At 41.2% G+C, this 13,504-nt stretch overlaps 1 protein-coding gene across 1 annotated transcript; it reads right to left on the reverse strand.

Moving 5' to 3' along the window:
- Window positions 1-304: 304 nt before the first annotated feature.
- On the reverse strand, window positions 305-7,955 carry slc35g2a (solute carrier family 35 member G2a). Its single transcript, XM_047392920.1, has 2 exons — window positions 7,620-7,955; window positions 305-1,886 (listed from the first exon to the last, which is right to left on the reverse strand). The coding sequence occupies exon 2, from the start codon at window positions 1,852-1,854 to the stop codon at window positions 499-501; it is 1,356 nt and encodes a 451-aa protein (XP_047248876.1). The 5' UTR covers window positions 1,855-1,886; window positions 7,620-7,955; the 3' UTR covers window positions 305-498.
- Window positions 7,956-13,504: the final 5,549 nt, after the last annotated feature.

The raw sequence follows: 13,504 nt of genomic DNA on the forward strand, positions 1-13,504 counted from the left end.
TCCTTCCCTGCTTCTTATCTTTAAACCAATCACATCTTCTGTTCTCGTTCTTCCTAAATGTATCGTATGTCATATATTGTCCTGGTAACGTCCGTTGTTTCCCAGCTTTTGCTTCTTTCAACCTGTCATCAGCAAAGAACGGCCAAACAAAGGCAACAATCTTTGGCAAACATAGTGGTGGTGGTGTGGTGGTCTAGGGCACAGTGTACACTTTGCGTGCTCACAAATGTGCAAAGTGTGGGTTTCTTTTTACATTTTTGTGTGTAAGGGAGTAAAATCATGGAGCCTGATTAAAGGACAACAATGCTCTCAGAGAGATTTTATTTTTACATCATGTAGTCACTTGACAGACACCACAATTTTGGCACTTTCTTCTAAGCAAGACCAACAATACAAAATAGATCAAGCTCTGATGAACATCTAGCGGTCTCTTATGTACACTGGAGTCACCCTCTTGAAGGAAAAAGTGTGGGTGAGGTGAAGAGAGATTGTCTCTGTCTATTTGATGGGTGAGTCCAGAATCTCCTCGTACTCCTCCCTCTGGCGCCGTCCCGCACCACGAGAAGGGAACAGCTTCATCACCACCAACCAACCAACGCTTAGCATGATCATCAAGTTCCCCACGACCTCTGGAGCTGTGGGAACCAAAGGAAGTGTGGCCAAATGCAGGAGCATGGCAACAGGTACCTCCAAGCTCTGCGAGGCAGAGACCAGAGCTGGGTGGAGTCGTGTGAGGGCATGTGTCATTCCCAGGAAGGCTGCTATTGAGCAGGCCACTAAGCCCAGGACAAAGCTCCATGCTGGTAAACTCATAGGCCAAGACCAGCCCTCCTGGAGCAGAATCAAAGTAGCTGGGGTGAGCAGGCAGCCTGTCCAGCTCACAGTGAACAAGGCAGTGCCAACTCCCACCCTGTCTTTCAGAGAGCGATAACCAACCAGTGCCAAGGCCATCCACAACCCTGCAAGCGCCGAGAGAGACCATCCGAAAGCACCCCTCCAGAATGTGACGGGGTCGACTGGTGCGTCTTCGTAGCTCTCATCTGCAGCGGGAAGCAACACAAGACCCAAACCACACAGCCCAGAAGCTAAGGTTATCCCATCAGCCAGTCCCAGCTTTTCCTCCAGAAGCAGGAAGGCGAGAGTTGCTGAGAGAGCAGTAGTCGCCAGGCGCCATGTTGTTGAACCATTTTCAGAGGAGACAAAAGTTAAGGACAAGTAGGCACAACAGAGGGAGAGCGAGTAGGCAATGCCGTAACAGAGCAGACGTAGCCGATATCCTTCTGGTCCAAATGGGTTCTCTGCCCTGTGCAGTGGGACTGCCACTGACAAAAGTTGAATGACGGACCTCACCAAGAGAAGAAACAAGGGTCCAAGGCTAAAGCGTTCAGAGGCCAGGCGGGTCAGGACAATCAGGCAGCCGTGTGCAAGCGCCGCACCAAGCAGCCCCAGCCAGGTGAGCCGAGACGCAGACACAGATGCCTCACCAAAACTGGCCAGCTGTTCTCCAACCCCTTTCCCAGATCCCTTCACTGCTTTGGTTCCCAGCTCGCTTCCCTCTCCTCCCCCAGAGGCTTGAAGTTTATGGGATGTGTCCTTGTCTTTGGAGCCAAACAACGTCAAAGGCCACCTCTTGCTCTCTGTGAGCTGTTTCCTGTCGGATGTCTCCTCCAGGAATGAGCCAAAGTCCTCAAATGATGGAGCATCGTCATAGCCCTCGTCGCCTGGTTGGGGGAAATGGGTGTGTATTCCAGGTTGGGGGGAATAGGGGGTCTGCGTGGCATACTTGGCTGTGACTGTGTGAGGGTGGATCTTCACTCTCTTCTTAGAGCCACTCAGAAGGTGAGCTGACTCCATTTTTTTAATAAAACCTCAGAGATGACGTACACCTGCGGGAGAAACAGAAACCTTTTAGTACCCCACACACTTCCTAATTTTGTTTCAAACATAGTCCCCTGCAAATCCTCCCACTCCTTTCTTCATCATGTTGCTTCTCCCTGGGATTCAGCTTGATATCTCATACATCTTTAATATCCGAGATAATAATAGCAGTGACTGATTTCTCCCCATGTTTCCCTGCAGTGTGCCACCCAATGCAAATATGCTCCATACAAATCCCCAGTTCAACCACCTATCCTCGTACAATCAGACTCATTACATCCACAATAACTTAATTATGCAGAACAGTAATTGTCTTTTCAAGCTTATCTTTCTTTTTTAGGTAACATAACCTTCAAGTATCTGCAGGTAATGTGAGTTATATAAGCAAGTGTTTCAAGCCTCATTTGTCTCCTGTCTTTTGTTCTATCTGTAACGACTTTTCCTCCCTCTGGCTTTTTTTTTTTTACCACTGACTTCTCACACTTTGATCTGTCAGACTGTAAAATAAAAACAAATATACCCACATCACTCATAAATCCAGCTTTACAAAGACAGTATCTCCTTTATATCTTGAATGAACACTATTTTTTTCTATCTGGTTTCGGAGTCTACCCTTGGATGCGTTGCAGATCAACACTATGGCCTTGCAGATATTATGTGGTACATCTTCTCTGGTGCATTTCGGCAGCAAAACACTCAGGATCCCTGAAGTTTATCTTGGAGTGACAAACAGTTTTCTATAATATCACAATATTTAATTACCAATGAGGTTTTGAATACATAAAGCTTTTCTCCAGAGTTTTGTACATTTTCTACATATGAAACATGTCTTTAAAATATGTAATATGGCTCTATATCTACTTTTATATGAAGAAATGGAAAAACATGGATTTCCTCAACCTGATTCCTTATTGCTAAGCCTGGAATTTGGGATTTTGCAAACACAGTTCATTTCCCATGTTAAACACGGTGAAATCTTCTAAAAAGTTATACATTCATACAGCACCTTGAGTGCCTTGTTGCTGAAAAGCACTATATAAATAAACTTGACTTGACTTGACATTCATTTTCTGTGTTGTATTCATCTGAGAATGGGTAACAGGAGGGTAACTCAGACATCCATCTGCCTAGCAAAACCCTCCAGCTCATTGGTGGAGGATTCCAAAGTGTTTTAGGCTATAAAGGAAATGTAATTCCTCCAGGGATCTCTGGGTCTGCCCAGTGGTTTCCTCCCTGTCAAATGATCCTGAAAAATCTTTGAAGGGAGCTAGACCGGAAGCATCCTAATCAGATGCCCAAACCCAGCAGGGGAGGAACCCTACTCCAAGCTGACAACCCCTGTCTCCCTTCTGCTGAATGTTAGGACAGACTACAACACACCCATGAGCCTGAACTAGAGTAGACAGGTAGAGAAAACAGGTGGAGATTGAACACATCTTAATAGTTCAATGTTGTCATATTGCAAAATTGTGCCATGGATATTATTGCTACAGGTAAAGTCAAAAGACATTTTCAAACACTGTACAAAGAGACACATTGTTTTTCCCGTTTACCTTCTGTTTCTTACTGGCTGACATGAAATAGACTAAACTTTTCCTGCTTTCCATGCTGTTTGCATGTTCTCCTCATGCATGCGTGGGTTCTCTCTGGGTTCTCCGGCTTCCTCCCACAGCCCAAAAATTTTATTTTAGGTCAACTGATTACTCTAAATTTCCCCTTAAATTTTGGCCCATTCCTCCTGACAAAGCTGCTGTAACTGAGTCGGGCTTGCAGGCCACCTTTCTCACACACACTTTTTTAAACTCTGTCTACAAATTTTCTCTTTGACTGAGATCAGGGCTTTATGATGGCCACTCCCTTGTTGTCTTAAAGCTCCTTTGTGACTGACTTGATCGTATTCCTGTGGTCACTGTCCATTTGGAAGACCCATTTTTGCCCAAGCTTTAACTTACTGGCTGATCTCTTGATTTCCACATACTGCTTTTTTCTCATGATGGCATCTGTTTTTTAGGAAGTGCAGCTACACATCCATACAGCTTGGTGCTGCCACCCCCATACTTCACAGTTAGGATGGTGTTCTCATCCTTATAAGCTCCCCGTTTTCTCCTCTAAATATGACGATAGTAGTTAGGGCCAACGCTTTTATTTTAGCCTTGTCAGAACATAGATGTGTCTCCAAAAATGAATGTTTTTCCCTGATTGTATTTTAATCTGTATCCTGGCCTTTTCCGTTTATTTTGTAATAATGGCTTCTTCCTCTCTGAATGGCATTTCAGGAAATGTTGGTACACGACTCGTTTCACCCTAGATGATGTCACTCTCTTACCAGATTCAGCCAGCATCTTCACAAGGTCTTTTGCTTTTGTTCTGTGGTTGATACACACATTTTATACCAAAACTCATTAATATCTGCCCTAATCAATCTCCCATTGTGCTTAAACTGGAGTATATCTATTTTAACAGATGAACAATGGCACCTTCAGGCATTTGAAAGTTTTATCCAAGGAAAAAACACACTGCTTACAATTCTCTCTTTTTTCCCATAATGTCACACAAGGAAGCAGTGGTTTTGGTGCTGCTTTAAAATACATCAACAGGTTTGCCTCAATTTAACTCTGAAATTCTGAATGAATCAGAAGCTTAAAAAGCCATAACATTATCATCCAGATTTTCCTATATTGTTTAAAGGCATAAAAATGTCAACTTATGCAAACTTTTGGATTTGAAGAAGATAAAAAAATTCTATGAAAATGTCTTTGTTTATTCTGTCATTTAGCAAATTTTTGTAATCCTAATTAACCTACAACAAGAAAAAGGTTTAGTCGGCTTTAGTTTCAAACAGTAGGAAAAAGTTTAATTGTCCTTTTATCCAATATCTGGCTTCAACTGTATTTTTAAAAGAATGAGTTTTATGTTTGCTCATGGGTGAAATACTTAAATATTATTTGTTGTAAGCTATTTCCAAAAGCTGAAAGACAGGGAAAAAAGAGTTTTTTTGGTATACAGGGATTACCAAAATTCTGTCCTGGACACAATTTCACACCTGGAAACCTCTCACAGATCAGGAGTTCAGGAAATCCATTATATCACACAGTCCTGGTAAATACAGCTTAAAGAAAATATAAGACTTTAAAGACAAATCTTAAGCACCTTTTTGAGTGTTTCCTTTAAGTAAACATAAATAAAAACCAATATAAATGTTTTTTTTTTACAGTGCTTCTTTAAAATATGCTTCTAAGAAAATTTGTGGTCACACGTGTCAGCGCTGACCCAGCACATAATTTCATCTATTCAGTCTTCTCCCAAGTAGCCAGACTGAGGCATAAATGTGAATTTTGTGAAAAAGTCTACTTTGACAGATTTGGACTGCTGCATTACATAAAACACCACAGCCAAGAGGTCCTGATCACATCCCAGAAAATTTGCGTCACCTGTTCTCACTATTGGTTATGTGAATCCTGATCGGCTGCTGCATGACAACACACAACATGGAAGAAGAGTGTTAGAATTATGATTATTGATTAATTAATCTTTATCAATAATTATAATTAAAAATCATAATTTGACAAAATAAATTTCTTAACCAAAAATCCTCATTTATGAATCGAGACCAGAGATGTCTTCTGGTGTTATAATTGTGGCTCAACGCCTTTGATAATTACAACCGTCAAATACTTAGTAATAATTAGTTACTATAATCAGAGATGCCAATGTTTAATCGACCGTTTCTGCCGAAACGTGTGGAACTTCAGCCTTATATTGACTGACGAATCACTCTTGCACAAAATAAACACAAAACGCCTTCTGTTTATCTATGTGAACATTTATTAAATCAATAATAAATAATAATAATCTTCACCTACTCAAACATGCAAAGTTCTACACAAAAGGGGTAAAATATCTAACTAAACAAAAAAAAGCAAAACAGCAGTGGGGATCAAACCAGCAGTTATGGCAAAAATGATAATATGACAAAAGGGTGTGGTGGTGAGTGGAGGTGGGGAGCGTAGCTCAAACTGCAATTCAGTCATAAAACATCCACCAACTCTGCGCGGGGTGAGCACACAAAGCGTTATAAAACGTTTGGCGGCAAGCTAGTAGGCAGTAAAGTTGAAGACAAAGAAAATGGTGAATTTCACCATGAGGTTATTATAACAGTCCAGTCTCACAGCACACCTGCGCTTGCTCTTAGGTGTTAAACAACCCTGCAAAGCACACACAAAGCTGGGTAGCACAGCGGCTTCCAGACATCCAACACGGCACATCAAAGTTTCAATAAAAGGTTGCATGCACCTATAATTCAGAACACATTAGATTAAATGGCGAATCTAATCGCACTAAAACCTCCTCTACCCTGCCCAGACTTTTCTAAGAAAGAAATAAAAATAAAGGATGGGTTTTACTTGTCGTTGTCTTCCTTCTGAGCGGAGTTGAAGAGAGGAAAAAAAAAATTGGAAGTTAATGTTAACTTCAGGAAGAGCGGTCAACCGTCCTCTGGCCTCCTTGGCGAAAAGGGAAAATATGATCTGACCGTCAGGAGTCGACTGGACAAAACAAGGTGGCGATCCGTCTCCTTGAAACTCCGTGGTTTTTTAGTTACGTGTTAAACTCACATCTTCAATCAGCAAAGTGAAATTTCTGGCCTTCTCATTCCAGAAACCTCAGTTATGAATTTTATGTTGGCCAACGAAGGAGAATAAATTAAATCCACTCGGGACTCTTCTCCAGATGATGCTTCAGTTGCGTGGTCACCGTGTCACGGTCTCCAGCTGAAGGCGAGTTTTAAAAAAATGGGCGCCTTCCTATATAGTGTCTTGTGACGTCAGACTTGGGACGCCCCGTCATATCAGCCGCGGTGCCCGCCGGGATTTGTAGGAACAGGCTATCCTGTGGTACAAAATGGCCGATGACGTTGAAAAGGGCATAGTGGCATCCAGCAACGTGCAAATGGTCTAATATTCAGCAAACAAATGGTCCAACAAGAGATCAGGATGTTCCTGTCTGACTAATCTCTTCATAGTCAGTTACTGTGCTGGATGATGCAGTCTGCCTCTGCAATGCTGCTGTTTTTACTCTCAAAGCTCATTTTAGCACCTTACACAACCATATAGGTGAGGTTCTAGGAGTCAGTAGCATACCTTTTACTGAAGACACCAGCAGATAAGGGTCAAAGAGAACATGCACAATGTGTGTATGATGTCTTTTCTTTGACATGACATTGAAAGCAAGATGCTATGGACTGATAATAGTTAAGCCAATTTATGGATGGTGCTTCAATGAATAATTGAGCATTAGAGAACATTTATGCAACTGTCAAAGCTTAGACTTTAAGTATGACTAATTGGAGCTAAACAAGCCAACTGAAAAAATCATTTTTCCTGCTTTGGGGAGGTGCAAGATTTTACTCTCATGTTTATTATTTACTTCTGGAGCACCTGCAAGAATAATTTGTTGATTTTGGCTCCTGGTTTTGTCTATAGCGTGTGAACCTGTTATTATTCTGCTATAAACTACAATGACAGCCCAAACCCTGAACCATGACAAATCCTTCAATGGGGAGAAGCGCGCCCCTGCATCCTCTGTGTGCGCGCCCTGATCGGTAAAGGCAGAATCAATCAATCAGTTCTCAGAAGACTGACCTGCTGCTGTTTTATGATAAACTAGATGCGCTATAATCATTGCATAATCATAACTGCATAATTGCATAATTTTAAAGTAAAGGCTTCCCAGCATCCACTCACCTGCTGTCGCGCAAACCTGGGCTGAACTTCACCAATGGTCCACCTCAGTCATTTAGCGAACATCTCCAACGCCTCATCACCTCCTTTTGGTCATTTGTTTCGCTGCTTCTCGCTTTTTTCTCCTCTCTCCCTCTCTCTGTCTCTCTCTCTTTTCTTCTCTTCTTTTCCGCTGCAGTGATTGTCCTTGGGGACAGAGCGGTGCGCTCTCAGCACCTATAGTCACCTCACTCCACTCTACAAAGAGAAAAATGTGTTTTATAAGAACCTGCTGGCCGTTTTCATCACTGCGCCCGGTCTGAGACAGAGAGGGAAAGAGACAGACGGAGGAAGAGGAGGAGGAGGAGGAGAAAGGAGAGAGAGATCTAATCAAAACCTCTGAGCATGCGTCATAGCCGCTGTACCTTGCGTATTTGTGCGTCACCCATTTTTTTTAGAATTAATGTGCCTTTCTTAAAACGTAGATTACTTTTTGCCTAATTGAAAAACATTAAATTATTTCATGATTTTACTCAAAGCAGAAAATACAGAGCCTTTCCAAAGGTATTAACTAAAAGTAATTTATATAATAGCTGGTAAGTGGAAGGGAAAAGATAAGTTTTCCACAAATAAAATCTGATCCGTTTGACGTGCATGTGGTTTAAGCTATAGAACAATATCCCAACCTTTGAACATCTCGCAGAGCGCTGTTCAATCTATCATCCAAAAATGAAGAGCATGGCTCCACTGCAAACCTACTGAGACATGGATGGCCACCTAAACTAGGGAGGTTCATGGTAGCTGTAGAGGATCTGCAAGAAATCCTTTAATGAAAGAAAGCTTTGTGTGGAAGAGAACTAACACTGCACATCAGCCCAAACACACCATCCCCATGGTGAAACATGGTGGCGGCATCAGCATCATGTAAATGCAGAGTTAATGTGGGATTGATGGAGCTAAATACAGAGCAATCCTGGAAGGAACTGCATAAAGAGTTGGGACCGGGGCAGAGGTTCACCATCCAGCAGGAAAGCAACCCAAACCATACAGTCAGGAATAGGATGGGAGATGACTGTGACTCAGTAAATGTAGTCTTGCAATCTGAGGGTTATGGGTTTGATTCCAGCTTCCTCCCTATCAGATATTGATGTACCCTTTGGCAGCGCACTTAATCCTAAATATCCTACTGATTTGTCTATAAATGTATGCAATTTTTGTGAGTGTGGTTGAGTAAGATGCTAATATGTTAAAGTTCTTTAATCGACAGGAATGACTAAACACACTATATACACTCACCGGCCACTTTATTAGGTACACCTGTCCAACTGCTCGTTCACACAAATTTCTAATCAGCCAATCACATGGCAGTGACTCAATGCATTTAGGCATGTAGACATGGTCAAGACGATCTGCTGCAGTTCAAACCGAGCATCAGAACGGGGAAGAAAGGTGATTTAAGTGACTTTGAACGTGGCATGGTTGTTGATGCCAGACAGGCTGGTCTGAGTATTTCAGAAACTGCTGATCTACTGGGATTTTCACGCACTACCATCTCTAGGGTTTACAAAGAATGGTCCGAAAAAGAAAATATCCAGTGAGCGGCAGTTCTGTGGGCGCAAATGTCTTCTTGATGTCAGAGGTCAGAGGAGAATGTCCAGACTGGTTCCAGCTGATAGAAAGGCAACAGTAACTCAAATACCCACTTGTTACAACCAAGGCATGCGGAAGAGCATCTCTGAACGTACAACACGTTGAACCTTGAGGTGGATGGGCTACAGCAGTAGAAGACCACACCGGGTGCCAGTCCTGTCAGCTAAGAACAGGAAACTGAGGCTACAATTCGCGCAGGGTCACCAAAATTGGACAGTAGAAGATTGGAAAAACGTGCCTAGTCTGATGAGTCTCGATTTCTGCTGCGACATTCGGAGGGTAGTGGCAAAATTTGGCATCAATAACATGAAAGCATGGATCCATCCTGCCTTGTATCAATGGTTCAGGGTGGTGGTGGTGGTGTAATGGTGTGGGGGATATTTTCTTGGTACACTTTGGGCCCTTTGGTACCAATTGAGCATCGTGTAAACGCCACAGCCTACCTGAGTGTTGTTGCTGACCATGTCCATCCCTTTATGACCACAGTGTACCCATCTTCTGATGGTTACTTCCAGCAGGATAACGTGCCATGTCATAAAGCACAAATCATCTCAGACTGGTTTCTTGAACATGACAATGAGTTAACTGGACTCAAATGGCCTCCACAGTCACCAGATCTCAATCCAATAGAGCACCTTTGGGATGTGGTGGAACAAGAGATTCACATCATGGATGTACAGCCGACAAATCTGCAGCATCTGTGTGATGCTATCATGTCAATATGGACCAAACTCTCTGATGAATGTTTCCAGTACCTTGTTGAATCTTTGCCACGAAGGATTAAGGCAGTTCTGAAGGCAAAAGGGGGTCCAACCCGGTACTAGCAAGGTGTACCTAATAAAGTGGCCAGTGAGTGTATATGTGCAGTCCAATTACCATTTACAATGGTATTGCTTAGATCAAAACATATTTATGTGTTAGAAAGGCCCAGTCAAAGTCCAGACCTCTCTAACTGAGAATCTGGGGCGAGACTTAAAAATAGACTCATTTTGCAAAATATCAACAAAAACTTTTCAGTCTAGCTGTGTCATAACGATGTTATAAATACATTTCCAGGAGGCTTGTTTATTTTATCTTATTTAATTCTTTTTTTTGTTTTTGTTTTTTGAGTGTATGTGCAAAATAAGAAGGGGCAGCTGAAGTCTGTCCAGGCAATCAATGAATGAGAAGCAGGTTCCCAGTCCTTACTGAAGCTTTAAATGATCTACTGCTATACCCTATTATTCCTTGTAATACAGCATATAACCCCACAAAGGGTAGAACTCCAGAACTCATGGGGAGTCCCTCTGCTTTTGTAAATAGCAGGATGAGTGCTGTGACAGAGGAGCAAATGTGATTGGAATCAGTGTCTTCTTTTGTTAACATGGTTTCCTTTAAAGAAAAGCATGAAACGCATGCAGCTATTATTGGTTTGCATAAAAATGGCTTTATGTCACATATAATGACAATCATCCTAAGAATTAGAACATGTTTTAAGATAATCAAAAACTTAGTTGTCAAAGATTCAGCTGTAAATGTGAGGTGCAGTTTAGAGTGTCAGCAAGTGTCTGCAAGGTCTGCCTCAGCATAATGTTGCCACCAATGCTTGCTTAACACTGATAGTAGCTGTGTTGAGAAAGCATCAGTAAGGGCCAAGACTATTGCACAAGTGCCTTTTGAGAAAGAAAGGTGACAAAGGAATCTGCCCTAAAACAACATTGATAGACTGAAATTCTGCAGGACAACAGCAAAATGCAGTTACAAATTGATTTTCAGTAATTAATTCTCTGCCAGGTTGTTCTGGTGATCAAGAAAATTCTTTCTTTCAAAAAGAACATATTGCAAAAATTCATGCGATCACGGGCTTACTCCCAATTCTGCCAAAGAACACAATGAATAAAGAGTGCCACCAAAACACCCTCGTTGAGCACCTTCTTTCAGGCATTCACTAAGCTTGTAGAGTGTATTATCCACCCTGATGAAGCACCATGTTTCAGGGCAATTTCATAATTCAGTTAATCAGTTGTTTTTGGCAAACAAGAAAAACACACATATGCCACTTTATATACTATACTTTTTCATTTCGTTAATCCACATTAAATGCTTTTTCTGTGTGAAAAGTGTCATACGGGTAGTAGTAAATGATATGAAATGCAAGAAAGCCATGGAACATGTCTGATCAGTGTCGAAATCTGAATAGTCTTTGCTGTCTTTAAACTAGTAGTTTAAAAGATAAGGTCTTGGCCAAGTATTTTAAAGTCAGTTCCATAACACTAGTGCCCAATAAAGCTTTCTCTGCCCTTTGAACCTTTTCACATTTTGTCATCTGGCAATCACAAACTTCAGTTTGTTTTATTAAAATTAAGTTTGTGATTGCTATTGCTGATTTGTTTGACCAAGCCAAATAGTGCAGAATTTTGAAGGGGAAGTAGTCTTAAACGTTATTTTACATAAAGAAATCTGAAAAGTCTCCTGCTCCCCCTGAGTAACTCCTTAGTAGAACCTATTTTTGCTCCAAGTAAAGCTTGGGGTATTTGTCTCCCAGCTTTGCATGTCTAGGTGCTGAGATTTTTGCCAATTCCTTTTTGCAAAATAGTTTGACTTTAAATAGATTTAATGGAAAACATCTATGATAATTATATTACATTTTTTGCCACATATTTTTATTCTGATTAAGGTCTGGACTTTGACTGGGCCATTGTAACATGTGAATATGCTTTGATCTAAGTCATTCCATAGAAGAGCTGGCTCTATGCTGAGGGTTGTTTTTCTGTTGAAACGTGAACCTAGGTCCCTTGCAGCATCTAACAACTTTTCTTCCAAGATTGCTTTGTATTTAGCTCCATCAATCTTCAAATTTAATGTGGTAAATTTCCACCTCCCTGCTGAAGAAAAATACCCTAACAGCATAATGCTGTTCACAATCGACATCGCTGTTGAAAGGATGGTGTGTTCGGGGTGATGTACCGTGTTAGTTTTCTCACTCAGAGCATTTAAATGCTCGCAAAAAGTTCCGTTTGGTCTCATCTCACCAGAGCACCAATATGTTGTGCAGTGCCCCCCTGCATGGCTTGTGGCAAATGTCAAACCACACGTCATGGATTTCTTTTCACATCGGCTTTCTCCTTACTGCTCTTCCATAAAGACCAGTAGAGTGCACAGCTAGTATAAGTCACATCAATAGATTCTGCCACCTGAGCTGTGGTACTATTTTGTGATGCAATCCTGTCTTAAACTTCTCCACAATTTCATCCCTGACCTGCTGTTTGTTCGTTCTTTCTGTTTGTTCTTTTTTCATATTCACTCAACCCTTTTTTGGATTTTCTTCATAAGAGAAATTGTTAGCCATCTATTGGTCTATCATATAAAACCCCAATGTTATAAACTGTTGTTTGTGTGGTGTGGATTCTTAAAACAGAAACTAAATTTTGTAAAAAAGCGTTAAAGGATTTTCAAGAAGTTCAGTTCCCTCCCTGTGATTTTAGCCACCTTGATTCAACACCATTTAACAGTATGCAACCCCCCGGAGTTTCATCTGTCTGCTATATGACAGTAATTGCTTTGACATTTTGTTGTCATAAATCTTTTGTGCCCTGCTTCATCTTCAGCTGCATTAACCTTTTGCAGATCGCAGCCAGGTTGGCTGTTGTAAGGTCGAACCATCGCGCTGTTTCATGAGAAGCTTCTAGCTGTCCGCAAAGGAGAGTGACTCCTCCGCTGGGATTCATGGAGGTGCACAAAAGTCAATGTTCAATTTAAATCCAGCATATAATCAGGAGAAAAATACATTGTCCCATTTTCACTTATTGAGAAACATATTTAGATTATAGAGACAACATGGACATATATCCTGTCATGGATCGAAGGTAGTGGGTTTGTGTAATGTGTGATGCTTTTTGTAATCGTGAAAGTGTTTTCCTGGAGCTAGTTATATATATATAAGCCACGCTAACATACATCTTAAATATTTACGTACACTGTTGGACAGATCATTTGGAGTTACCAAAATCATTTCTATTTGTTACAGTTTTTTTTTAAATCATTTTCTTTAAAGTCCAAAGTTTACATGCACTGAGGATACCGTGCCTTTAAATAATTCAGTAAAGCCTAGATAACGATCTCCTGGTGTTTATACTTTTGACAGGTTAATTCAAAACATTTGAGTAAAACCGAAGCAAACCTGTGGATGTTTGAGGCAACACCTCAAACTCATTGCTTCCTTGTGTGACATCGTCAAAAAATCTAAAAAAATCAGCCTATTTATCAGGAAGAGAATCGTG

The sequence above is a fragment of the Girardinichthys multiradiatus genome, chromosome 19 (assembly GCF_021462225.1).
Source record: "Girardinichthys multiradiatus isolate DD_20200921_A chromosome 19, DD_fGirMul_XY1, whole genome shotgun sequence".
In the NCBI taxonomy this organism is placed as follows: Eukaryota; Metazoa; Chordata; class Actinopteri; order Cyprinodontiformes; family Goodeidae; genus Girardinichthys; species Girardinichthys multiradiatus.

Excerpts from the sequence above, each read along its gene's own strand:
- slc35g2a (XM_047392920.1), bottom strand. The coding sequence starts at position 1,854 with ATGGAGTCAGCTCACCTTCTGAGTGGCTCTAAGAAGAGAGTGAAGATC.